The 27,402-nt window shown below is 42.6% G+C and overlaps 1 protein-coding gene across 13 annotated transcripts; it reads left to right on the top strand.

The window, feature by feature from the left end:
• On the top strand, window positions 1–27,402 carry ZNF268 (zinc finger protein 268). 13 transcript variants are annotated; one of them, XM_070515759.1, is made up of 7 exons: window positions 307–333; window positions 562–643; window positions 2,504–3,503; window positions 12,147–12,347; window positions 17,258–17,384; window positions 17,918–18,013; window positions 24,806–27,402. In XM_070515759.1, exons 5-7 carry the CDS (start codon window positions 17,351–17,353, stop codon window positions 27,280–27,282), a joined length of 2,607 nt encoding a protein of 868 aa, XP_070371860.1. In that variant the 5' UTR covers window positions 307–333; window positions 562–643; window positions 2,504–3,503; window positions 12,147–12,347; window positions 17,258–17,350; the 3' UTR covers window positions 27,283–27,402. The 13 variants fall into 13 exon arrangements, with proteins under 13 accessions (XP_070371865.1, XP_014716615.2, XP_044632073.1 ...); XM_014861130.3 differs by lacking the exon at window positions 2,504–3,503 and having other exon boundaries at window positions 18–333; XM_070515758.1 differs by lacking the exon at window positions 2,504–3,503 and having other exon boundaries at window positions 127–431.

Here is a 27,402-nt window from a genome sequence, read left to right as displayed (position 1 = left end):
TTCATTCTGCCTTCGGGTGGCACAGACGCATTTCCTGTGCGCCCCTAATGGCCGCCATCGGCTCGGCTCCGGCTGGGCGAGCCTTGTTCCGCGGTCGGCGTCTATCAGGCCCCGCGGTGACCCGAGCTGCAGTGCGCTGACCTCGTCTGCCTCGAGAGCTGTGGCCGAAGCACGCGGTGCTGGCGCCGCAAAGTCAGGAGCGAGGACGGAGGCGATGTGGCTGCAGATCCGGGAGATGGAGGCAGCCAGTCTCCCCCGAGTCCCCGCGCCGCCCATTCATGGGCTGGAGCAGCCGGACGCGCCGAATCCGTCCAGTTTGAAGAAAGCGGGACGGTACAGACTAGTCCGGCCTCACTCCCTCCTACCCGCCCCGAGCAGCGTCCTCACCGGACCGCGTGTGTTGGGAGCTGGGGTCCGCCGGGGCTGCGGAGGTTCGGCGTCTCCGCTGGGGGAGGGCGGGCGCCGGTCCTTGGACCCTCCCCCTGCGGGGTCGGACGGGTCCCTGCGTGGGGGTGAGGCGGCGGGGAGACCGTTTCCCTCGCGTTCTCTCTTCTCCCGCAGCCCTCCGGTCCTGCCACCGCCCGCGGGGCGCACACAACCGACCGTGGGGACGGCCGCCAGGGTCCGGACGGCTGCCGTCTGGGTGAGTAGGGGTTTCGCCGTTGTCTCTGAAAAGCTGTCCTCGAACATCGGCGCGTGCACTTTCCCTCTCTTCCAGGGCGGAGCTTGTCGTGAACTCCCTCTTCCCACCGCTCGTCGAAGCCCCTGGGCCTCTTTTAGGGAATATTAGGCCGTCCTTAAATGCTTCTTGTCATCAGACTTTTAATTTACTCTTTCTCTCAGTGCCTTTTCTGTCAGTCTTGTACCCCGAATTCTTGAGTTAAAGCAAGGGGTAATCATCCATGTTTCACTTTTTTCAACTCATGTTTACTCTTTGTCTTCTGTGTCTGAGATCTTGGGGCCTCATTTGGGAAATTATGCACTTGTTTATTCAGTTATTCAACAGTTTTGTTTATTGTCTTTTGTTTGCTGGACTCTGGGGCAGATGCTAAGAGTGCAAACATAAGTTGTTCATGGTTCCTGCTTTGGAAGAGCAGTGGTCTGATGGGGATGCTGGACAAGAAGACGTATAGGGACAGTGACAAGTTAGGTTCTCTGAGAGCAGGCAGTGGAAGTGCATGGGGGACACACAGTAGAGGGTCCGTTTTGGAAGTAGGGACACTGCAAGAAATGCTTCAGAGATTAATCAGAGATTCTTAAACTGAGGTTTGAAAGTGAGTGAGGTGAACGAGGGACTGAAAGTCAGCCTAGGGAGAGGAATCCTGTGCACATTTAAGAGGCTTGAAATGACCCAGTGTGTTGGTGAACTGTGAACACTTTACGATTGCTGAAATGTAGAGTTTGGAGGTTTGTAGGTGTGGTGATGAAGAGTGTATATTAAGAAGTGAGGCCAGAGCCATAGGTAGAGACCAGATAGATCATAGAGAGCTTTGAGGATCACATTAAAAACTTGGAGTTTTAGGGGCTGGCCAATGGCATAATGGTTAAGTTTATGTGCTCTGCTTTGGTGACCCGGGGTTCACGGGTTTGGATCCTGGACATGGACCTACACAGTGCTCATTAAGCCATGATGTGGCAGCATCCCACATACAAAAAATAGAGGAAGATTGGCACAGGTGTTGGCTCAGGGCCGATCTTCCTCACCAAAGAAAGAAAAAGAAAAAAATGTGGATTTTTATCCTGTAGAGGAGACAGACTTATTGAAGTGTTTTCCCAAAGGATTTTTGGTTGGAACAGTCAGCAGCAGACAAGAGAAGACAAAGGTTTAAGTAAACTAGTGGTTTTGAGAAAAGAGAGGTGATAAAGAGGCAGAAGCAACTGGATTTAGTAACTAGTTGGGTGTGGGTAGTGAGGACGCTGGAAGAGCCAGAGTGACTGCCAGAGTTCTGCTCTGGGCCAGGTTGGGAGTGGTCCATTCCCTGAGTCGGGAGAGACCATCTAAGTCGTTACTGGGTGTGGGTGGAGATTTCAGCTTTATGTGGATTGGACCCTCCAGGTGCCGGTGGTTGGGTGAGTAGGCATGTGTCTCAAGAGAGAAGTCTGGACAGATTACACTGATTAGGTATCATTGGTTCGCAAACTGGTCCCGTCACAGGAGGGCAAGGAGAGACTGAAGAAAGAGGCAGACCACTCCAGGTTGACAGGTGGAAGTTTTAATAAACAAGGAAACTTCCGAGGCTTGTCTTGGGCAGCCGAAAGACAAGCAGATCTCCCCACATCCTTGCCAAATCTTAAAAGTTTATGTACAGATTTTAACTGGGTTCAGTCATGCCTACCATCCAGGTGGTCTCAACAATACCTTACTCTATGGAGGCTGTGTCCTTGGAACGGCTCCCACTGTGGGAACAGTAGGCAGAGCGACATTCCAAGGACAGGGGAGGGTAAGGAGCCTCTGATTGCCCACGTCAACTGGCAGTCACATCCTCTCCATCTCCTCCAACAGGCATGGCCAAATTAGCTCAAGGAGAGTGTGTGCCGTGAGAAGAGGACTGAGGGCCATGCTCAGGGAACTGACAAAGGAAGGCAGTGGAGGAGGAGCTGGACATTGAGATGGAGCTCAATAGAGATGAGAGAAGAGGAGAGACTTGTGTTTCAGAGTTAAAGAAAAAGAAACCTCAAAATTGCTTGCCATGTGAGATGCTCCAGGAAGGTCAAGTAATATTAGATTATAAAAGTGTAAACTGGATTTAGTGGTGATGGTAGTCATGGGTGTTGCTGGTAATATTTCCAGAGCAGAATGTGAGAGAGTGTGTGTGTGTGTGTGGGGCAGGGGAGGAAGGTGAAGGAGTTGGGTAGTGGGGACAGCAGTTGGCTGCAGAAATGTGAATGAGGCAGGAGGACAGTGATAGAGACAATCAAGGTGCTCTGTTGTGAGGGGAAGATAATGGTAGCTTGAGGAGAATCCACTGAGGTACCTTGGTACAGTCTAAAAATTAATAGGTTTCTTATTTGTAAATAGTATCTACTTATAAAATATAATGCAAGAAATTGTCCTATTTACACTGGCAATAAAAAAGGTAAAATAACTAACAAACCTAAGAAATGCAGAGGACTTATATAAGGAAGGCTTTACAACTTCAATAATGCCAGTTGTTAATGTTTATATAGCGTTTACTATGCCCCAGCCACGGCTCTAAGCACGTTACAGATGCAAACTTTAACCCTCACAGCGGCCTCATGAGGAAGGTACCATGGTAGCTCCGTTTTAAAGATGAGGAAAGTATGACAGAAATCTGTCATAGATCACACAGCATGTAAGTGTACATTTAAAAACTGCATTGTATATTATATCCTTTCAGCTTTCAGCCCATCCCTGAGTGAAGTCACCTACAGTTAGGAAAAAACTCAGTTTCTGTCATTCCTGGAGACTCGGCCACATCCACCCATTCTGCCCAGGGCACAGGAAGGTACCTAACTGGTGATCTGTCAAGATCATCCAGCATGTAAGTAGCAGAAGTCAGAATTCAAACCCAGGAGTCAGGCTCCTGGCTCTGAGTTCTTAACACGACGATATATACTCTCACAAGATAAAGAGTATCCTAATAGATGATTTTTGAAACATTCGTTCATTTTTTCATTCTCCAGATATTTATTGAGCACCCACTGTGTGCCAGGCCCCCTTCAGGTCCGGCCTGTGGTGGTAAACAAGACCAACAGAATCCACGCCCTTGGGGAGTTTGCATTCTGGTGAAGGGAGACAGATGACAAATAAACGATGAAGAAACTACTCACAAGTGAAAAGAAAATGTCAGAGTTGTGCTATACATAGCATTAAAATTGATTACTGTGAAAGATTGGGTGCTTGGGGAAAGCCCCACTAAGGAAGTGACATTTAAGCCAAGGTCTGAGTTATGAGAGTGGGCCAGCCTTGGGAAGAGCAGGTGGAAGAACATCCACCATGGGAGTAGCCGTTGCCGGGGGCGTGGGGTGGGAGAGCGCCTTTGTGACAGGGGAGGGACGCCTGTGGCTGGGGTGTCGGGGGCGAGGGAGCAGAGACAGAGGTGGCCACAGGCCAGATGAGGCTGGGAAGCTATTGTTTTAAGAAACTTGAACAAGACCTGCTTAGGGCTTTCAAAGACCCTTCTGGCTGCTGAGTAAAGAATGGGCTGTTTTTAGATGGATAAGACTAGACACAGGAGAGGGTAGGACACAGGTGGCCGGCCAACTGATGGCTACAATGGTTCAGACAAGAAGTGGTGGAGGTTCCGTCTAGGGCAATAGAAATGGAGAAACTGGACAGAATTGGGGGATGTTTGAAAGTAGAGTGCTCTTTTCTGAGAACCAGCTTATGCTTTTCATCTAGTTGATTGTCTTTTTAAAAATTTATTTTATTTTTTAAATTTTTTTTTTTTTGAGGAAGATTAGCCCTGAGCTAACATCTGCTGCCAATCCTCCTCTTTTTGCTGAGGAAGTCTGGCCCTGAGCTAACATCCATGCCCATCTTCCTCTACTTTATATGTGGGACGCCTACCACAGCACGGCTTGCCAAGCGGTGCCATGTCTGCACCCAGGATCTGAACCGGCGAACCCTGGGCCGCCAAAGCAGAACGTGCGAACTTAACTGCTGCACCACCGGGTCGGCCCCTGATTGTCTTTTTTTAGAGTGGTTTATTTTCTTTAAGTAGTCCTGTATTTTTTATCATTCCAACCAAATGTTAATGCTCAGTGTTTACTCTGTGTGAGGATCTGTTCTAGATCTGTCTAGGTATTGATTAATGCCTTCTGTTGGGAGTCTGGTCACACCACTAGTCAGTGCAGAGCCAGGGTTTGAACCCAGCTTGTGTGGCTCTACACCCTTTTCCCTGGCCAGTGTACTCAGCTACCTCAGGATGTAGGTTGAGAATTTTTCAAGAGACAGAGATTCCAGCGTCCTGGGCCCTAATAGTGGTTAGTGTTTACCCACGGAGGACAGCTTGTCAGCTCCTTGGACCCAGGTGAAAGGGACAAAAGCAGGACCAGTTAGATACCTTGCTGTGCCCTGGGCAGAGTGGGTGGATGTGGCCTGGTCTCTGGGGAATGATAGAAACTGGGTTTTTTCCTAAATGTAGATGACCCCACTCAGGGATGGGCTGAAAGCTGAAAGGATATAATACACAAAGCAGTTTTTAAATGTACAACTGAGGGGCCTGTTTCCCATGACAAATATACTCGGCCCGTATTCTGGGTGTCCCCCCCTAGGTATTAAGGGTGATACCTAGTGATTAGAAGGCTCTACGGTGAGTGTGAATTCAGAGCAGAGGGAGGCAAGCCCTGGAAGGGGTACTTCACTGAGGCCTGTGAGCCCCTCAGTCTCTGGCTCTTTCTTCTGAGGATGCTGAGCACTTACTGGCAGGTTTTGCTTTTCACTTGCTTTTGTCATTTGACTACTTTCTGCCATTGACACTTGCCCCCCAAGTGTGTTATCACAAATTCATTTACAGTGAAGCTGCATGCCTAGGGGCTTGGGAGGATTTTCCGTCTCCTCTCATGTAGGGGTTGACTGATTTGTATCAGCAAACCTTATTCCCTCTGTCTCCAGCACATGGGCAGGCCTCTGCTCCCATGGACCGCTGTCAAACACTGTCACCGTCAAGGCATGCTAGTAGCAGTTTGTGGTGGAGTGAGTTGGGGTTCAAGTCTGATGTGAGATGCTGCCTTGGGGAGGGAAGGGAATCGTGCTAGAAAGGGGCTTTTCTGAGAAAGGTCGGCCAGTGTTCCTGTGCCTACCACAGTGTATGTCTTCAGCTTTCCCCAAATTGACCCTCTTGGGGAATTACAGGTTAAAATGATAATTCTCTGTTAAAATTTAACTGGTGTTCATTCACCAGTTACTTGTTCAGAACTAACAACCCCTATTAAACGCTTGTTCATGTATTCCGGGTATTGGTTAGGCACTGAGGATGCGACGTCAAAGATGGCCCTGGCCCCAGAGAGTGCACGTCTTCAGGAAGTTCAGAGAAGGAGCAGAAGGGCGGTGCAGGTGGCCATGGGATTAGAACTGGGGCACAGGAAGCCCAGGAAATGATATTGGCGGTGTCTGCTCTCCAGGGGTCTACAGAATTCGCCTGTGAAGGGGAGGAGAAGACTGCGGCAGAGGGAGCAGCTTGTGCCTGCAGGTGCAGCGGGGAGGAGGGGAGTGGCAGGGATGGTCCGGGGAGCATAGGCAAGCCCCCAGTGCTCTTGGGCCAGGCTTTGCCCTCAGCCGGAGCAGCTTGGGGAGGGAGCTGAGGCCACCTGGGGCCAGTTGGGATCTCAGCCCAGCCCTCGTTGGCTGACCTTGGGCAGGCTACTTATCCTCTCCGAACAAGCTTAGATTACATTTTTCTGATGAGTTGAGCCTTTAATGATTGTGAAGCCACCTTTATTTCCAGACATTCTTTTTAGCTTTAAAGTCTGTTTTATGTTCATATAGCTATAGGAGCTTCCTTCTGGTTAATTGCTTTTTATATCTTTAGCTTTTAACCTTTTTGTATCTTTATATTTTAGATGCGTCTTTTTTAAAGAACATCATTTTCTTTAATGTCTGTCAATCTTTGTATTTTAACTGGAATACTTTATGATTAATATTTATGATTAACATAATTACTGATGTGTTTGGGTTTTAAATCTACCATATTACTGTGTACTTTCTATTTGATGTACCTGATCTGTTTTTTTTTCTTCTTCTCTCTTGACTTCTTTTTGATAATTTTTTTTTTTGAGGAAGATTAGCCCTGAGCTAACTGCTGCCAATCCTCCTCTTTTTGCTGAGGATGACTGGCCCTGAGCTAACACCCATGCCCATCTTCCTCTACTTTATACGTGGGATGCCTCCCACAGCATGGCTTTTGCCAAGCGGTGCCATGTCTGCACCCGGGATCCGAACCGGCAAACCCCGGGCCGCCAAGAATCGGAACTTAACTTAATCAGAACGTGCGAACTTAACTGCAGCGCCACTGGGCCGGCCCCTTGACTGATAATTTTTTATTCTTTTCCTCTCTCTACAGAGGTTTGGGAGTTATACCCACTATTTATTGCTTAAAATTTTTTTTAATTAAACTTTTTATTTAGACATAATTTTAGACCTTAGAAAAGTTACAAGAATAATACAAAAAATCTTTCTATACCTTTTACCCAGATTCCCCAAATATTAATAGTTGACTACATTTGCTTTATCATTTTCTCTTTCGCTTTCCATTCCCTGCTCCCTGCCTTTTTCACTTGACACACACATATGCATGCGTGTGCAGACACACACATTTTTTTCTTGACCGTTTGAAACTGATTTGCAGACATCATGTTCCTTTACCCCTAAATACTGCAGTAAATCTTAAAAACAAGAACAGTCTTTTACATAACTGCTGAATCAGGAAATCAGCATCAGTACAATGCTGTTATTTCATCTACAGTTCTTATTTAGGTTTTGCCAATTGCTCCTTTATAGGAATTTAGGGAGTATTACCCTTTACAGGAAAAGAATAGCTTGAATCATGCATTGTAGTGGGTTGTCCTGGCTCGTACAGTTCCTCAGTCTTTTAGTCTTTCGTGACATGATGTTTTGGAGAGCACAAGCCATTTTGTGGGTTGTTCCCCAGTTGGGTTGTGTGGTGTTCCTTCTGATCAGTTTCGGAAGTGATGCCTTCTTTGCGTTGCATCAAGGGGCACGTGATGTCATTTGTCTCATGGCTGCTGAGGTGGACTTGATTCTCTTGGTGATGGTGGTGTCTGCACTGTCACCACTGTGAAGTGACTCTGTCTTCTCTTGTAAGTAAGTATCTGAGGGGAGATACCTTGAGCCTAAATACAGAAATACTTCTTACTCTTCTTACTCCTCAAACTTTCACCCACTCGTTTAGCACCACATGGATGATTCTCGTCTGAATCACTTTTTATTATGCTGGTTGACAGATGAGCTTTATCTAATTCTCTTATTCCGTCTGCATTTATTAGACAGCTGTCTGCTGTAAGAAAGCTGTTCCTTTCCCCCTCATTTTTTTATTTGCTTTCTTGTTTCTTCTCAGACTCCAGTGAAGCTTATGATAGACCTTCTCAGTCTGTCTTTACGTTATCTACTCTCTTCTGTATTTGCCATCTTTTTATCTCTCCATGCTACTTTCTAGATAATTTTTTCTACTTTGTCTTTAAATTTACTCATTCTAACCTGCTGTTAAACATATTTTTGTTAGTCATTTTTTTCATTTCTAAAATTCATTTCTAAAATTCTTTTTAGTTCTTTTTAAAATATGCTTGCTAAGTCATTTGTCCAAATTCCTTGCCTTTTTCTCCTTGAATGTAGTAAGATATTTGCGTTATAATCAGTGTCCATTCGTTCCAGCGTCTGTTGTCTTTGAGGTTTTCTTTCTGTTGCTTGTTCTTTCATTAGTTCTTGTTCATGTCATCTTGTTTTCTGAAACCTTTCTTATCTTGTGGGCCACTTACTGTACTTGAAAAATTCTTCAAAGGAAAAATTTAAGGCATAGGATGAAGGTACCTTATTCCAAATGTGCATGTAGTTTTGAATTTTTTTCTGTCTATTTTTGAGTACTATCAGTCCAGGACGAATTTCTTCCCATTTTAGGGGTTGGATATGAGCCCAGGCTGCAGGACTGCATGGGGTTGGCTGACATTTGCTTCACTCTGAGCCTGAACTTGAAGTGTGCTGGCGTCCTGGCTTTTTGGAGAAAGAGTGTTATGTTAGATGTAGCATTCTTGCCTGGCATTGGATTTTGATTTTGTTTTTTCCATGCTACAAGGTGATCAGAATAGAAGTTCATATTTTGTAAAATGAACATTAACTGCAGGACAAAAGTAGCTCCCGTGCTTTCTTGCTTCTCTGAGGGTCCAGTCTTTCTTAGGTTTTGACTTGATTATTTTATTACTGAATTGTCAACTCTGTTACCTTTTAGAAGATTTTTTAAATTCTATCACCAGGATCTTTAGTTGTTTTCAACAGGAGGCTTGGTTTGAACGGCCCAGCCAGCCATTTCTGGACATGCAGTCTGCGTCAGTGTTCAGAGGTGTGCTCAGACTTCAGCTCCGTTGGTTATAGAGCAAATTTCCTTTTTATTTTTGAGGAAGGTTAGCCCCAAGCTAGCATCTGCCGCCAATCCTCCTCTTTTTGCTGAGGAAGACTGGCCCTGAGCTAACATCTGTACCCATCCTCCTCTACTTTATATGTGGGACGCCTGCCACAGTGTGGCTTGACAAGCCACACCCGGAATCCCAACCAGTGAACCCCAGGCCACTGAAGCAGAATGTGCAAACTTAACTGCTGCGCCACCAGGCTGGCCCTATAGAGCAAGTTTCTTAATTTGTCCAAATCTTGACTTCCCCTCTCCCCTGGAAACCATTAACCTACTCTGTGTTTTAATAAATTTACCTGTTCTGACATTTCATATAAATAGAATCATACTATATGTAGCCTTTTGTATCTGGCTCCTTTCATTTAGCATAGTGTTTTCAGCGTTGCTTTGTGTTGGTCTCAGGTTATCAGTAACGATGCTCTCAACTGGGGATACCTGGGTCACTCACCTGGGCCCTAATACTTCTGAGCCCCCACAGACATTTCCCTGCCTGGAGCCAGTGTTGTGGCCGGACTGGCCCTAGTGTTCTTAGTATGATTGCAAGATGCACCTCAGCAGCAGCCATCAGAGAACTTTGAAAAAAACAAGGTTTATTCCTCACAGGTCCTGGAGGGTACGCGGCACACCCTGTGCCACACAGCGAGGTCATAGGGAGAGAGAGCGAGCACGCATGTGCATGCGCGGACCTGGGGTTCTGCCTTCAGTGGGGTCGAGGGTGGGGTGCCTTGGGTTTCTCAGGTTCACTTTTATTGGTGAATTTAAAATATACAGGCAGTAATTAAGGCACAGGAAGGGAAAAGCAGGTCACTCAGGCGAGCAGTTATCCAGGCCATCCAGGGCTTTCTCCAAGGGGAACTTCCTGGGTGGGCAGCTTGGCACTTTACCTAGTTGTGTAGCTGGCAATATATTTATGTGGAATGGATGTCTTTGAAATGGATGCCTTGTCAATCAAAAGCTGAATGTCAGGCGCTTACATTAAATAAAGAAACTAATAGTCAGGTACTTTTACCACAAAAAGTTCACCCGTATGGTAGCATTTATGAGTACTTCATTCCTTTTTATGGCTGAATAACATGGCTTTGTGTAGATATCCCACATTTTGCTTATCCATTCATCCATTGATAGACACTTGGGTTGTTTCCATTTTTTGGCTCTTATGAATAATGCTGTTAGGCACATTTGTGTCCAAGTGTTTGTATGGACATGTATATGCTTTTGATTCTCTTTGGCAAATACCTGAGAATGGAATTGCCAGGCAATAACAGCAGTTCTGTGTTTAGCTTTATGAGGAACTGCCAAACTGGTTCCAGAGTGGTTGCTCCATTTTACATTCCTCACAGCAGTGTATGAAGCTTAAAAACGTTACTCTTGCATCTTTTTGTCATATGCTGGATATCTTGGTTCTTAACAACAGTAATATAACTGTCGTGTCCTACAGTATCCATGAAATGGTTTTAAAATAACAATTTATTGCTAACAAGGATACTAAATGATGTTCAATATGTCTTTATAGCTCATTTTATCCAAAGAATACACCAATAACACGTTAAGGTCAGTTAGAAAAATTATTGTCTCTTGTAGTTTTGTTCCCAATTTGATAAATGTATTCGTTGACATATATTTTCAACTTTAGAGACTGCCCTCCCTGCTTTTTTTCATCGTGTGGAATATTTACATGATTCAAAAGTAGAACCTGGGTAATGGTGCATTCAGACAAGCCTTCCTTCCATCCGTTCTGCCCTGTCCTTCCCTCCTCCAGAGGTAACTGTTTTTACAGTTTCTAGTTCATCTTCTCAGTGATTCTTTTGGACGTATAAGGGAACACACTCACACCTGACCTGACTCAGCACTAAACCTGGTCAGGAAGTCTTGTGTTTCCCAGAGTTCAACACACCTTGTCTTCTCATGTGTTTCACGTTTACATCTTGTATTTTCTTGTGAAAATAATTTCTGGAAGAAGGTTCCTCTGGACCTTCCCTCTTACTGTCTAATAGCCTCTCTCTCCTCCCTCTCATTCTCTGAATCTGCTCTCTCTCCCATCCCTCTCAGTGGCTGAGTCTTTTTTCCTTCTTTCTGTGCTGAACAGTTGGGTCTCTGTTTCCAGCAGCTTTCCCTCACAGTGAACGTCTGTGCTTCTGGAAGTGGGTCTTTACCAATTATTTCTCAGATCCTCATGTTCTTAAGTGGCCACAGCACGTTAGGTCTCTTGGTGACTTTGGGAATATATTTTATAGTCCCCTGCAACTCTGAGCCTCAGAGGCATTGCTCAGATTCCACTCGGGGGGAGGTGCTCCCCTGCTGGGGGTGCACATTGCTTGGTGACTTTGGAGACACGCAGCTTGTGGCCCACCAGAATCTTCCCCTACTTCCTACACATCCTCTGATGGGAACTACCCTAGGCAGTTGGGTCACATCTGCCTGGATCATGAGGTTTCTGAGGAGACCCTACCATGTAGGTTTTGTGTGCTTGTTGTAGATGTCTATGGCCTTGTTCTTTTCCTATTCTGGTAGATCTGTTGGTTTCATTGGGAGTTTTTGGGAGGTTAAAAAACTACACTACTGCCCTGATCTCATCCTATGCCCAATGTTTGACAACAACAAAAAGTAAGACCCAGTGAGAGAGATTTAGCGACTTGTTCACGGACATCTAAGTAGTGAGAGAAGAAGCTCTAACAGAAATGGAGACAGTTGGATTCAAACTCTGTTACTCGTGTTCACCCCGCCTAAAACAGTTGTTTCCTCCTTAGTATCTGGCACTATATGTTCTTCTTTAAGTGTCGGCCTGAAGCTGTTTAAATCTCAGGGTAGTTGCTGCACTTTTGGGGTTCCTGGGGGCCGATGCAGGGTCTGGAGAGGGGGGACTGTCGTCAGTGTGCTGGGCTCCCCATTGGTATTTCGTTGTGCTTCTCCCCTGCAGTGGCACTGACCACAGTCTGCAGAGCACGCAGCCTGGCCTTGTGTGAGTATGTTTACTAGCAGAAGAAACCAAGGTTGGGGCCCAGAGGAAATGTGCTCACTAAAGTGAGTTTGCTCTTGAGTCTACAGGTCCCACCTCTCCAGGAACAAGACAGTTCATGCAATAGCATCAGAAAACTCCAAGGTCAGGAATCCATCCCGGGTCAAGGGACTGCTGACCAGAGGCCTCTCCCTGGAGGACCCTGGCAGACGCACAAGAGACACAGGACAGAGCAGGTTCTAGAGTGGCTGCTTATTTCCCAGGAGCAGCCCCAAACCACCAAGTCCTGGGTAAGCTGCTTATTTATTTATTCCCACTTCTTTCTTTATTACTTTTTTTTTTTTTTTTTGGCAAGGAGAGGGATGGGGGATCCTCAGGCCTCACCTCAATCCTGTTATATCAGACTCTTCATTTTAACAAGATTCAGGGATTCATGCACATTAAAGTTTAAAACAAACCTGATACCAAATCCATATTCAGATTTTTGCCTGGGGTGTTTCTTTTACTTCTGATATTTTGTTATGAAAATTTTCAAGCACAGGGCAACATTAGAATTATTTTACAGTGAACATCTGTATACCCATCGCCTAGAATTTACTGTTAACATTTAACCACACTTTTTATAGCATTATCCATCTTTCCATCCCTCTATGCATCCATTAACCCATCTTATTTTTGGTACATTTCTTGATCTATTCCAGACATCAGCATGCCTCCCTCTAAATATTTCAGTATGCATCGCATTAACTTACTGTTCACTGTTTGTTTACTTTTTTTTAATTGCAGTAACCTTGGTTTATAACATTTTATAAATTTCAGGTGTACATCGTTATTTATTTCCACTTCAGTGTAGATTACATCATGTTCACCACCCAACACCACACACGTGCCGAATCACCCTTTCACCCTCCTCCCTCCCCCTTCCCCTCTGGTAACCACCATCCAATCTCTGTTTCTATGTTTGTTTGTTGTCGCTTTTATCTTCTACTTATGAGTGAGATCATACGGTATTTGACTTTCTCCTTCTGACTTATTTCACTTAGCATAATACTCTCAAGGTCCATCCTTACATTTTTTTTTTGACTTGCCTTTTCATTCCATTAATGCTGTCTTTTGATAACAGATATTTATAGTTTTGACTTATTCTGGTTTATAATTTTTCCTCTTTTACTGCTGGTGCTTTTTGTGTCTAATTTAAGAACTTTTGTTTTCTTAACCTGAAGCTCGTGAATTAATTTTTCTTTGTTATTATTTTACCTCTTGCATTTAGATTTAGAGTACATCTAGAATTAATTTTTATGTTTGGTGTAGTAGGAGTCAAGATTTATTTTTTTTCATAGCGTTATCTGATTGTCCCAGTCCCACTGAAGTGATTGACCTCTACCTATAACTCTGCAGTGCCCCCTTTGCCATATATTGAAGATCCATATATATGGTTTGGTTTTATAACTCTTTATTCTGTTCTCTTGGCATACTTTTCTCTCTTTATGCCAGTACCACACTGTATTTATAATAAGTCTTGATATCCAGATGCTTCCAGTTTTTGGTGAGTATGAATGCTATCAACATTCATGTATGGGTTTTTGTGTGGAAATGAGTTTTCAGATCAGTTGGGTAAACCTAGGAGCATTGTTACTGGATTGTATGGTAAGAGTATGTTTAGCTTTGTGAAAAACTGTCTCCCAAAGTGTGTATGCAATTTTGCATTCCCACCAGCAGTGAATGAGGGTCCCTGCTGCTCCTCATCCTGGGCAGGGCTTGGTATTGTTAGGTTTTTAAAATTTTTGCCATCCTCATAGATGTGAGGTGGTATTTCATTGTGGTTTTAAGTTGGATTTCTCTAATGGCTTGTATTATTGAGTATCTTTTCATATGTGATTTACTCTCTGTTTATCTTTGGTGATGCATCTATTCAGATCTTTTCCCCATTTTTTAATTGGGTGGTTTTCTTGTCATTGATTTTTAAGAGTCCTTTACATATTCTCGATTCTAGTCCTTCAACAGAAAAGTGATTTGTAAATATTTTCTCCCAGTCTCTGGCTTGTCTATCCATTTCATAACATAGTTTTCACAGAGCAAACTGTTTTATTTTACTTTTTATTTTTTGTTTGTTTTTTTTTTTGCTGGGGAGGATTCACCCTAAGCTAACAACTGTTGCCAGTCTTTTTATTTTTTCCTGCTTTATCTCCCCAAATCCCCCCTGTACATAGTTGTATATCTTAGTTGCAGGTCCTTCTAGTTGTGCCATGTGGGACACCGCCTCAACGTGGCCTGACGAGTGGTGCCGTGTCCATGCCCAGGATCTGAACCAGTGAAACCCTGGGCCGCTGCAGTGGACCGCACGAGCTTAACCACTCGGCCACGGGGCCGGCCCCAGTTTCGTTCTTTTTAAAGATTGTTTTGGTTATTTGGAGTCCCTTCAGACTCCATATGAATTTTAGGATGGGTTTTTCTATTTCTGCAAAACGTGTCATTGGGGTTTTTACAGGGATTGCACTGAAAATGTGGGTCACTTTGGTGGCATTCACATCTTGTGGTTAAGTCTTCCAATCCATGAACGTGGGCTAGGTTTCCATTTATTTACATCTTCTTCAGTTTTTCTCAGCAAGCTTTTCCAGTTTTCATGCTACAAGTCATTTACCTCCTTGGTTAAGCTATTAATTCTTTAGTATTTTATTCTTTTTGATTCTGTCATAACTGGAATTGTTTTCATAGTTTGCTTTCCAGATTGATCATTGTTACTGTATAGAAATGCAACTGAGTTTTGTGTCTTGACTTGTATCCTGCTGCTTGGCTTAGTTATTTGTTAGTTCTAACTGGCTTTTGTGTGTATGGAATCCTTAAGGTTTTCTACGTAGAGGATCGTGTCCTCTGTGAGCAGAGGTAATTTTACTTCTTCCTTCCCAGTTTGGATGCCTTCTTTTTTCTTGCCTAATTGCTCTGACTAGAACTTCCTTTGTTGAATAAAAGTGGTGAAAGCAGACATCCTTGCCTTGTTTCTGATCTTAGAGGCAAAGGTTTCAGTCTTTCACCATTGAGAATGATGTTCTTTGTGGGTTTTTAGTATGTGGCTTTTATTATCTCAAGGTACTTTCCTTCTATTCCTGGTTTGAGTGTTTTTTATCATGAAAGGGTGTTGAATTTTGTCAAACGCTTTTTCTGTATCAACTGACATAATCATTTTTTTTTTAAACTTCATTCTATTAGTGTGATGTATTCACTGATTGATTTTTTAATGTTGAACCATCCTTGCATTCCAGGAATAAATCCCATTTAGTCATAGTGTATGATCTTTTTAGTATGCTGCTGAATTTGATTTGCTAGTATTTTTTTGAGGATTTTTGAATCTATATTCATAAGGGATATTCGTCTGTAGTTTTCTTATAGTGTCTTTGGCTTTAGTATCAGGGTAATGCTGGCTTCGTAGAATGACTTCAGAAGTGTTCTCCCCTCTTCAGCTTTTTGGAAAAGTTTGAGAAAGATTGATGTTAATACTTCCTTAAATATTTGGTAAAATTCACCAGTGAAGCCATCAGGTTCTGGGCTTTTCTTTTGGGGACTTTTTTTTGGGGGATGGGGGGAGATTTTTGATTACCTATTCAATCTCCTTATTAGTTATAGGTCTGTTCAGATTTTCTATTTCTTTGTGATTTAGTCTTGATAGGTTTTGTGTTTCTAGGAATTTATCCATTTCAACTAGGGTATCCAATTTGTTGGTGGACAGTTGTTCATACTACTCTCCAGTAATCCTTTTTATTTCTGTAGAATCAGTAGTACAATTGTCCCCCCTTCTCCGCAGTTTTGCTTTCCATGGTTTCAGTTACCCACAGTCAACTGAAGTCCGAAAATATTAAATGGAAAATTCCAGAAATAAACAATTCTTAAGTTTTAAATTGTGTGCCATTCTGAGTAGTGTGATGAAATCTTGCACCATCCTGCCCTGTCCCATCCAGAACATGAATCATCCCTTTGTCCAGCATATCCATGCTGTATACACTACCCACCTGGTAGTCGCTTAGTAGCTGTCTCAGTTATCAGATCAACTGTTGCGATAGCACAGTGCTTGTGTTCAAATAACCCTTATTTTACTTCTAATGGCCCCAAAGTGCAAGAGTAGTGATGCTGGCAATTCAGATATACCAAAGAGAAGCTGTAAAGTGCTTCCTTTAAGTGAAATGGTGAAAGTTCTCAATAATGAAAGAAAAAATATGATATGCTGAGGTTGCTAAGATCTATGGTAACTTTTATTACAGTATTTTGTTATAATGTTCTATTTTATTATTAGTTGTTGTTAATCTCTTACTGTGCCTAATTTATAAATTAAGTTTTATCATAGGTATGTACGTATAGGAAAAAACATAGTATATGTGAAGTTAGGTGCTATACACAGTTTCAGGCATCCACTGGGGGTCTTGGAATGTATCCCCCACAGATAAGGGGGCACGACTGTAATGTCCCACTTTCATTTCTGATTTTAGTAATTTGAGTCTTTCTTTTTTTCTTAGTCCATACCTGAAGGTTTAGCAATTTTTTTGATATTTTCAAAGAACCAACCTTTGGTTTTACTGATTTTTCTCTGTTGTTTTTCTAGTTTACATTTTGTTTATTTCTATTCTGATTTTTATTATTTCCTTCTTTCTCTAGCTTTGAGTTTAGTTTGTTCTTTTCCTGATTTCTTAAGTTAGATTGTTAATTTGAGTTGTTTCTTGGTTTTTAATATAAATGTTTATAGCTATAAATTTTTCCCTCAACACTACTTTTGCTGCCTCCCATAAATTTTGGTATGTTGTGTTTTGTTTTCATTCATTTCTAAGTATTACTAATTTCCCTTTTGATTTTCTACTTTCTCCTTTGTGCCCATGTTGTACTCTCTGTGTTCTTTCATCTTGGCTTCTTTGACTGCCTATTACATTTGCATGTCTTTAATTTTGCTTTCCTCTGCAATGCTAAACGCTTCTTGTGGGCAGGAGTGTGTTTCATCCATTTTTAATCACCTGCACCTAGCTGAATACCTGGCACCTGGTATTCTCATATGTTGAGTGAAAGACTGACTGATTTAATGCACATTGATGGGATATTTTCAATAAGTTTTTACTTTTCTCACAAAGTAGAATGTAAATAATGGACGCCTTATGCAGCCTGTTGTTTCCTACAAACTTAGTAAAATAACTTGAGATCGAGTGGGAATATGCTATTTCAGGGACCATTCTCATTCACGGATGTGTTTGTGGACTTTACCTGGGAAGAGTGGCGGCTGCTGGATGTAGCTCAGAAGCACCTGTACAGGAGAGTGATGCTGGAGAACTATAGCAACCTGGTGTCCCTGGGTGAGTGCTGCCTTCCTGAGAGGAATGTGCATAATTTCCAGGCTTCCCCTTCTTGGTTGCTGAAAGCTGGGGTCTTTTGTAAACTACTTAGAGATTTTGGACTTAGATTTAGAGGTCAGATTTTCTTAGTCTCCCTTTGGCATCAGAATATGCTAGTTGAATGGTCTTTACTTTGCCAAAGTGCAGAAGGGCAGCTTCATCATGCCGCCTCTAAACTGAATCTCTCCCATTCTTTTTTTTTTTTTTTTTAAGATTTTCTTTTTTCTTTTTTTTCCCCAAAGCACCCTGGTACACAGTTGCATATTTTTAGTTGTGGGTCCTTCTAGTTGTGGCATGTGGGATGCCGCCTCAGCATGGCCTGATGAGCGGTGCCATGTCTGCGCCCAGGATCCGAACCAGTGAAACCCTGGGCTGCCGAAGCTGAGCACACGAACTTAACCACTTGGCCACGGGGCAGGCCTCTCTCCCATTCTTTAGAATCTCTGAATCTAGGCAGTTTTGGGTCAGGTTGTCTGTGATTTTTCCATTCACAGGGCATCAGCACACCAAACCTGATATCATCCTCAAGTTGGAACGAGGAGAAGAGCTGTGGATGATGCAGGCCCAAAGCCCAAGTCAGGGCCGTCCAGGTGAGGGACAGGACATTAGATCTTTTCCTCCTCATTCAGAACTGGTGTGAGTTCTGATGTGATGCGCACCTCATGTTTGTACTTTTATCTCATCATAACCGTTCTCTGTTAGTTGATCTCCTTCTCTTTGGCATTCTCAGTTTCCTCCTTACTTTCCCATGGTAATAGACTCATCCCAATATGCATTTCAGCATGCTTTTCCTCTTTACCTCATTTGATGTGACTTTCACACCTCTTCTACTTCCTATTTTTTTATTTGTATTTTTAAGTCCCTTACACTTGTACTCAACAACCGCACTCCCAAATTCCTTCCTTCCCCTTGAAACCCACTAGTAGATTCTACCCTTCCATGTTTCTGCATGCTAATCAGTTTAATGTCATTACTGTCCTTTCTCAGTGCATTCCTGCGTCACTTGGTAATACCAGTTATCCTGCCTGAAGCCTTCCTTCCTCCCCCTTATTCAAGTGACAACCTGTTGACCCCACTCGCCCTGCATGATGAAGTGATCATTCTCCTCATGCTTCACTGGCTTGTCTTGCTCTTCCCTCTGAATCAAAGGGATCTTTTTTATATTCTGCACTCTCCTTGTATATTGTAACTTTTAAGACTTCCGTTCTGAAGATTTAATCTCATTCTTTCTCTATTGATAATTCACAACCCCATCCTTCTTTTGTCTGCCCTTTGGGTACTGGGTTTGATTGCTCCACAGGGCATCTTCACTGCATGTGCCACTCCCTTGTCTCATTTTTAGAACCTGGAATTGTCTCTCCCCCTGCTCCGTAGCCACATCATACCTTCTTCTCACTTTTCTGATTGTTCGTTTTGCTGTGCTTCTAGTTCTTTTTTCTGGTACTGGGGAGTCAGCCTAAATCTCCTTTATATGCAGTTCTCCTCACTAGTGTTGCTATAGTGTTAGTATTTTGGTCCTTTAAAAAGAAGTCTTTTAAGGCCCCTATCTTCTCCATTCCCACCCAAAACCAAGCCAATATTATCTCATTTCTCTTTTTTTCTTTTTTTTTTTCCTGCTTTTTCTCCTCAAATCCCCCCAGTACATAGTTGTATATTTTAGTTGTGGGTCCTTCTAGTTGTGACATGTGGGACAGACACCTCCTCAGCGTGGCCTGATGAGCGGTGCCTTGTCCACGCCCAGGATTTGAACCAGTGAAACCCTGGGCCACCAAAGCAGGGTGTGTTAACTTAACCACTTGGCCACAGGGCTGGCCCCTATCTCATTTCTTGATTGTTCTAGTCATTAGCCAAGTTTATTCATTTTTCTCTTTTTGTATTAGTTCATCTTGATATTAGTGTCAGGTATGTTTCCTTAAGCACCTGTTTATTTTATTTATTTATTTATTTATTTTAAGATTTTATTTTTTTCCTTTTTCTCCCCAAAGCCCCCTGGTACATAGTTGTATATATTCTTTGTTGTGGGTCCTTCTAGTTGTGGCATGTGGGATGCTCCCTCAGCATGGTTTGATGAGCAGTGCCATGTCCACACCCAGGATTTGAACCAACGAAACACTGGGCTGCCTGCAGCGAAGTGCGCAAACTTAACCACTCGGCCATGGGGCCAGCCCCAAGCACCTGTTTATTTTGTCACAAGCATGGAAAGATAAATCAAGTTGGTCTTTGTATCATTAAGATTCTTTCAGCTGTAAGTTTATATTAATCCTGAATCTGCCTATTTAAGCGGAAGTGATTTAGTGCCACATCTCACCAAAAGTCCTGAAGTGGAGCAGCTCTGGGGTTGACTGAGTGATTGGTTTAGTACATCACCAAAGGCCCATCTCTACCCTGCCATTCTAAGTACGTCAGCATTTTCCTCAGGGTACCGCCCCTCATGGTCATCAGATGGCAATGACAGTTCCTGCCGACACCTACTGATATATCAGTGGCTGGTGGAATAAGAAAGACTGTCTCTTCCCACATGACTCTCTTTATCAGCAGTAAAACCTATCACAGGAGCCCCCAGCAGGCTTACTACGTTCAGCTGGCTAGATTTCATCACATAACTCTGCCTGAGGAAGACTCTGGTAAGGGAAATGGGACCATCATTGTTGGCTCAAATAAATCGTGCTTCCTTCTCTTGGGATGAGGATGGGGGTAGGGATGGAGATGGGTCTCCTTTTTCCCTGTCTGAAGCACATCAACTTAAGGATGGGAGTGGGGAAAAGACAGGATTTTGCCAGCCAGGAAAAGAGCAGCAGAATTGTTGGGTAGGCAGCACTGTCCACCTTCATCTGCCTTTTTGGGTAGGTAGCATCCAGTCACATCCTTCTTCCCATTCATGCATCTTCAAAAATATTCCACTACTTCTGTTTTAATTCTCTCTTTTTTAAGGAAGATTAGCCCTGAGCTAACATCCGCTGCTAGTCCTCCTCTTTTTGCTGAGGAAGGCTGGCCCTGAGCTAACATCCATGCCCATCTTCCTCTACTTTATATGTGGGACACCTACCACAGCGTGGCCTGACAAGCAGTGTGTAGGTCTGCACCTAGGATCCGGGAAACCCTGGGCTGCTGAAGCAGAAAATGCAAACTTAACCACTGCACCACCGGGCCAGCCCCTGTTTTAATTCTTGTACTGCATTAATGCAAGTCTAAGATCCTTGGTCCCACTCAGACCTGGTGGTAGTTCTTTATGGTCTGGTGATCTATAATTAAAGATAAGTTACCCACAAACAACCAGCCAGACACATGCAGAGTGGCAGAGAGAAGTGCAGGGTAGGTACAGCAGGAATCCCCCTTCTGGGAGAGCAGTCGCAGTGAACACCATGTGGAAGTCATTGGTTTGCAGTGCACTGGGGTCCTGGTTGGGCAGTCTGTGCCAGGACTTCCTGCTGCGGCAGTGGCCCACTGAGCCCCTGGTTCTTCTCTCTGAGTATAGTTTCATTTTTCATTGTCTTCTGTGGCTAAACTCACTATAGTCACTGGGGAGAATGCTTTTCTGTAGCTTCAGAATCACAATTCTGTTGGTGCGAGTTGGCGTCCCAGGGATTGCCTTCAGACCACAGCCAGTAGTCGTATTTAATGTAGTCTTGAGTCATCTTTAAATGATTTTTAAACTTAATAATTTCTGTCTGGAAAAACAAAAGACCCCAAATAGCCAAAGGATTCCTGAGAAAAAAGAACAAAGCTGGAGGTATCACACTCCCTGATTTCAAATTATACTACAAAGCCATAGTAACCAAAACAGCATGGTACTGGCACAAAAACAGACACACAGATCAATAGAACAAAATTGAGAGCCCAGAAGTAAACCCACACGTTTATGGACAGCTAATATTCGACAAGGGAGCCAAGAGCATACGATGGAGAACAGAGAGTCTCTTCAATAAATGGTGTTGGGAAAACTGGACAGCCACATGCAAAAGAATGAAAGTAGACCATTCCCTTACACCATGCACAAAAATCAGCTCAAAATGGATTAAAGACTTGAATGTAAGACCGGAAACCATGAGACTTCTAGAAGAAAACGTAGGCAGTACGCTCTATGACATTGGTCTGAGCAGCATATTTTCAAGTCCCATGTCTGACCGGGCAAGGGAAACAAAAGAAAAAATGAACAAATGGGACTACATCAAACTAAAAATCTTCTGCACAGCAAAGGAAACCATCAACAAAATGAAAAGACAACCTAACAATTGGGAGAAGATATTTGCAAACCACATATCAGATAAGGGGTTAATATCCAAAATATACAAAGAACTAATACAGCTCAAGAAAAAAACCAACAATCCAATTAGAAAATGGGCAAAAGATCTGAACAGAGATTTCTCCAAAGAAGATATACAGATGGCCAACAGGCATATGAAAAGATGCTCAACATCATTAGCTATGAGGGAAATGCAAATCAAAACTACAGTGAGGTATCACCTCCGGTCAGAATGGCTATAATTAACAAGACAGGAAACAACAAATGTTGGAGAGGGTATGGAGAGAAGGGAATCCTTGTTCACTGCTGGTGGCAGTGCAAACTGGTGCAGCCACTATGGAAAGCAGTTTGGAGTGTCCTCAGAAAATTAAGGATAGATCTACCATATGATCCAGCTATTCCACTGCTGGGTATTTATCCAAAGAACTTGAAAACACAAAGGCATAAAGATACTTGCACCCCTATGTTCATTGCAGCATTATACACAATAGCCAAGACTTGGAAGCAGCTTAGGTGCCCATCAAGGGACGAATGGATAAAGAAGATGTGCTATTTATACATGATGGACTACTACTCAGCCATAAGAAATGATGAAATCTGGCCATTTGTGACAACATGGATGGACCTTGAGGGTATTATGCTGAGTGAAATAAGTCAGAGGGAGAAAGTCAAATACCATATGATCTCACTCATAATTAGAAGATAAAAACGACAAAAAAAATCACATAGCATTGGAGATTGGACTGGTGGTTACCATTGGGGAAGGGGGGTGGGGGAGGGCAAAAGGGGTGATTAGGATCACATGTGAGGGGATGCACTATAATTAGTGTTCGGGTGGTGAACGTGATGTATACAGAATTTGAAATATGATGTACCTCCGAAAAAAAGAATTAAAAACAAACAAATGAAAAATATAAAGAATTTCTGTCTTCTTGTCTCTGGCCTTGGTATTCTTTACTGATTTCTTTGAACTTTACCTTGAGATACCAACCATAATCTTATTTTTTGCCATTATTGTTGCAAAGAGAATGCTCAACAGAAAACACAGTAGATTTCCTGGGAAATCAAATGAAGGAAGTCTGAGAGGTGGGAACCAAGGAAAACTAAGGATGGTAGAGTACAGTACCAGCAACAGAAACATCGGAAGGGTGAAGTATAGGAATTGATAGTAAGGACAGATTCAGTATCCGTGAACTCTGAAAGTCTGCAGGGACAATGCTGATGGCCAAACACGCGAGCAAATCTGATTCTAGGGCAAAGATTAATTACTGACTGGCCTATTTTCTTCTTGATGGACACGTTTCTGACTTTAGGACCATATAATAGCCAGTAACACCCCCTCCCAAACCATTGTGGTAATCAGAAGTGCCCATATTTATTTCTCAGTGCATCCTGGGGAAGGTACTGACCCAGTTGGGAATTGACATTTGGGAAAATAAAATTTTAAGGTTGTGTACAAAATGAATAAGGTTGTGTACAAAATGTGTACAAAATGAATCAGATTTAGGAGGTAGGGAAACCTGGAATGAGGTATTGAGGCACTCTGGTCTGCCATCTGCAAACTGGACTTGCTGCTGTGTTCTCTTAATACCCCTTTCTGTTCACTGCCTTGGTCAGCATGTGACTTTGGGACATCCTGATCAGCTCTACACATTCTCTCTTGAATCCAGCCTTCAAATGTTTGTCATTGTGCCTGAATACTTAGTCCTGCGTCGTCTTCGCTGTCTACTTTGTATCTTTGGCTTTAGGGGTTTTATTATGTTTAAACAGCCTTCTGTCCACCCTGCCCCCTCCTTGTTTTCCATTCTCCCCTAAGAAAACCACTTCCATCTCTTTTAGCTCTTGCTTATGGCATTTACCTCCCTATTTCTAAGTAAACAGCTTCTTCTACTGCACCTTGATTCCCCCACTCCCAATGATGATGACTCAGTATGGAAGGGTGGGAATTTAATTCTCTTTCACCCTCCTCCCTTCATACTCCCCAAGAAATACACACTGTCTCTTCCCATACCCCACCATCCTAATAAAGTTATTTCATACTTTTGGTTAAATCAGTCTTCGGTCTTTACATCTTTATGACTGTAATTTCCATTCATAGGTAAATCATGCAAGTATACACAGTTAATTTTTGTTCATAAATCATTTTTTCTCTTCAGTTGTTTTATTTGCCTGCCCATTTTCTCTGTCCTTATCTTTAATGTATTTATCATCAATTTAACCCCAGACTCTTCTTCACATGTCTAAATATTCTTTTGGTACATTCAACCAAATGAGTTATGCTGTCAGTTTCATCTTCCATGCCTTTGACTTGCTGCAGCGTAACCTAGTTTTTCACAAGACCTGGTTATACAGTCTTTATCCTGGAATTTAATTTCAGATTTTATTTTTTATACCTATTCTGTGTCATCTTTTTTCTTGGTTTGTTTTGTTGGAGCACTTCTTCCATTAGCTTCCTGTGAAGAGGTGCATGTGATATAAGTTTTGATACTTTTACTCCTGCATGCTCTGTTTTCTATTCTCTAGTCATACTAATGAGAGGTCAGATGCCATTTCTAAACTTTGATCCATTATATGAAACTTTGTGTTTTTGGTATTTCTGGAGGCTTTTACTGGGTGCTTCTTTTCCTCAGTGTTCTGAAACATTGTGATGATGTTTCTTGTGAGTTTGTTTTCCTCTGTTTGTCTTGGTATTCAATGGAACTTTATTCTCAAGGGGACTGTTAACTAAGTTTTTAGTTTTCTGCTATTTCTTCTGATCTTAGCACAGTGTTTGGCACATAATAGTCATTCAACAATTATTTGTTGAATGAATTTAATGCTGCACTCCCCTCCAACCTCTTTATATTTTGTTCATTTTTCCTTGTACCTATTTTGCCTTCTTTACCCATTATATAAAAATTTTAAATTCAAAACCATCTGTATTCATTGTCAGTGTCCTATGCCTGTCTTCATTTTTTTAGTTTTGCTTTGTTTTCCCCAGTGTCCAGAAGTATGTACATTTACTCTTGAGATTTTATTTAATTCAGATCTTATATGTGAAAATAAATGAATAACTTCATGACATGGTATTTTTAAGGCGATTTTATGCTATTCCAGGATCATGTTGTTATTTATAACATATGTTTATTTTCATTTCTAGGCAAAGTCTGGGAAATTGATGATCATATGAAAGGGCATCAAGAAAATGAAGGCAAGCTGGAAAGGATGGCAGAAGGCTATGAATGTACTGCATTTGGAAAACTGTGTTTTGTTGGTACAAATCATGTTTCTTCAAGACAAAAGCTTCATAACTGTGGTACACATGGAAAGAGTTTGAAATATAATATAGATTTCAATGTTAATTATGTTGGAAAGACTCCTAATGAGTTTCATCCACGTAGGGAATCATTCCTCCGTTCTGAACATGAGCAAACTGTTATTGGAATAAAATACTGTGAAAGTAAAGAATCTAGGGAAACTGTCAACAGGAAGTCACCACTCATATGCCAACAGATATGTATGGGAGGAAAACCCTTCAAATGCAGTTATTGTCGGAAGGCTTTCAGCAGCAACTCATACCTTGTAGTGCATCAGCGAACTCACGTGGAGGAGAAACCCCACGAATGTAATGGATGTGGGGAAGACTGCAGCAGCAAGTCCTACCTCATGCTACATCAGAGATCTCATACAGGAGAGAAATGCCATGAGGGCAGTGAATGTGGGAAAACTTTTAGTTTCAATTCACAACTTGTTATACATCAGAGAATTCACACAGGTGAGAATCCCTATGAATGCTGTGAATGTGGAAAAGTCTTTAGCAGGAAGGACCAGCTTGTTTCACACCAGAGAACTCATTCAGGACAGAAACCCTATGGGTGTAGTGAATGTGGGAAAGCTTTTGGTTTGAAATCACAGCTCATTATACATCAAAGAATTCATACAGGAGAGAAACCCTATGAATGTGGTGAATGTCAGAAAGCCTTTAATACAAAGTCAAACCTTATGGTACATCAAAGAACCCACACAGGGGAGAAACCGTATGGTTGTAGTGAGTGTGGGAAAGCCTTCACTTTCAAGTCACAGCTCACTGTACATCAGGGAGTTCACACAGGAGTAAAGCCCTATGGGTGCATTCAGTGTGGGAAAGCCTTCAGTCTGAAGTCCCAGCTTATTGTACATCAGAGAAGTCACACAGGAATGAAACCTTATGTATGCAGTGAATGTGGCAAAGCTTTCAGGAGCAAGTCCTACCTCATTATACATGTGAGGACTCATACAGGAGAGAAACTCCATGAATGCAGTGAATGTGGGAAAGCCTTCAGTTTCAATTCGCAACTCATTATACATCAGAGGATTCACACAGGAGAGAGCCCGTATGAATGCCATGAATGTGGGAAAGCCTTCAGTCGGAAATATCAGCTCATTTCACACCAGAGAACTCATGCAGGGGAGAAGCCCTATGAATGCAGTGACTGTGGAAAAACTTTTGGTTTGAAGTCACAGCTTGTTATACATCAGAGAACTCATACAGGAGAGAAACCCTTTGAATGCAGTGAATGTAGCAAAGCATTTAATACAAAGTCAAATCTTATTGTACACCAGAGGACACACACAGGAGAGAAACCTTATGGTTGTAGTGAGTGTGGGAAAGCCTTCACTTTCAAGTCACAGCTCACTGTACATCAGGGGGTTCACACAGGAGTAAAGCCCTATGGATGTAATCAGTGTGGGAAAGCCTTCAGTCTGAAGTCCCAGCTCATTGTACATCAGAGAAGTCACACAGGAGTGAAGCCCTATGGGTGCAGTGAATGTGGGAAAGCCTTCAGGAGCAAGTCCTATCTCCTTATACACATGAGAACTCATACAGGAGAGAAGCCACATGAATGCAATGAATGTGGGAAATCCTTCAGTTTCAATTCACAACTCATCGTACATCAGAGAATTCACACAGGAGAAAATCCGTATGACTGCAGTGAATGTGGGAAAGCCTTTAATAGGAAAGATCAGCTCATTTCACATCAGAGAACTCATGCAGGGGAAAAACCTTATGGGTGCAGTGACTGCGGGAAAGCCTTTAGTAGCAAGTCATACCTCATTATACACATGAGAACTCATTCAGGAGCGAAGCCATATGAATGTAACAAATGTGGGAAAGCCTTCATTTGGAAGTCTCTACTCATTGTACATGAACGAACTCATGCAGGGGAAAACCCTTATAAGTGCAGTCAATGTGAGAAATCCTTCAGTGGAAAATTACGGCTGATTGTACATCAGAGAATGCACACAAGAGAGAAACCGTATGAATGCAGTGAATGTGATAAAGCCTTCATCAGGAAATCTCAGCTCATTGTACATCAGAGAACTCATTCAGGGGAGAAACCCTATGGATGTAATGAGTGTGGGAAAACCTTCTCTCAGAAATCAATTCTGAGTGCACATCAGAGGACTCATACAGGAGAGAAACCTTGTAAATGCACTGAGTGTGGGAAAGCCTTTTGTTGGAAGTCACAGCTCATTATGCATCAGAGAACTCATGCAGATGAGAAACATATTGATGATTTAAATGTAAGAAACTTTCTCTCAAAAGTCAGTTCGCAGGAAATACCAGCTAACTCCTATAGAAGAGAAATTCTATAAATGGAATCATCTCTTACCCCAGAAAACTCACGCTGAATGGAACTAACCTTATGAACATATAGCATGTAGAAGAGCATTTGCAGAAAGCTGTATTTTATACATTAAAAAAACATCAGTCAA

The sequence above is a fragment of the Equus asinus genome, chromosome 8, assembly GCF_041296235.1.
Source record: "Equus asinus isolate D_3611 breed Donkey chromosome 8, EquAss-T2T_v2, whole genome shotgun sequence".
NCBI lineage: Eukaryota > Metazoa > Chordata > Mammalia > Perissodactyla > Equidae > Equus > Equus asinus.
The sequence above is the reverse complement of the archived record's forward strand: the minus strand, read 5'-3'. Positions and strand labels throughout refer to the sequence as shown.

Coding starts and splice junctions, on each gene's coding strand:
- ZNF268 (XM_014861129.3), top strand. CDS start 215: ATGTGGCTGCAGATCCGGGAGATGGAGGCAGCCAGTCTCCCCCGAGTC. Junction 12,348..17,257: donor CCCAAACCACCAAGTCCTGG/GTAAGCTGCTTA, acceptor ATGCTATTTCAG/GGACCATTCTCATTCACGGA. Junction 18,014..24,805: donor CCCAAGTCAGGGCCGTCCAG/GTGAGGGACAGG, acceptor TTTCATTTCTAG/GCAAAGTCTGGGAAATTGAT.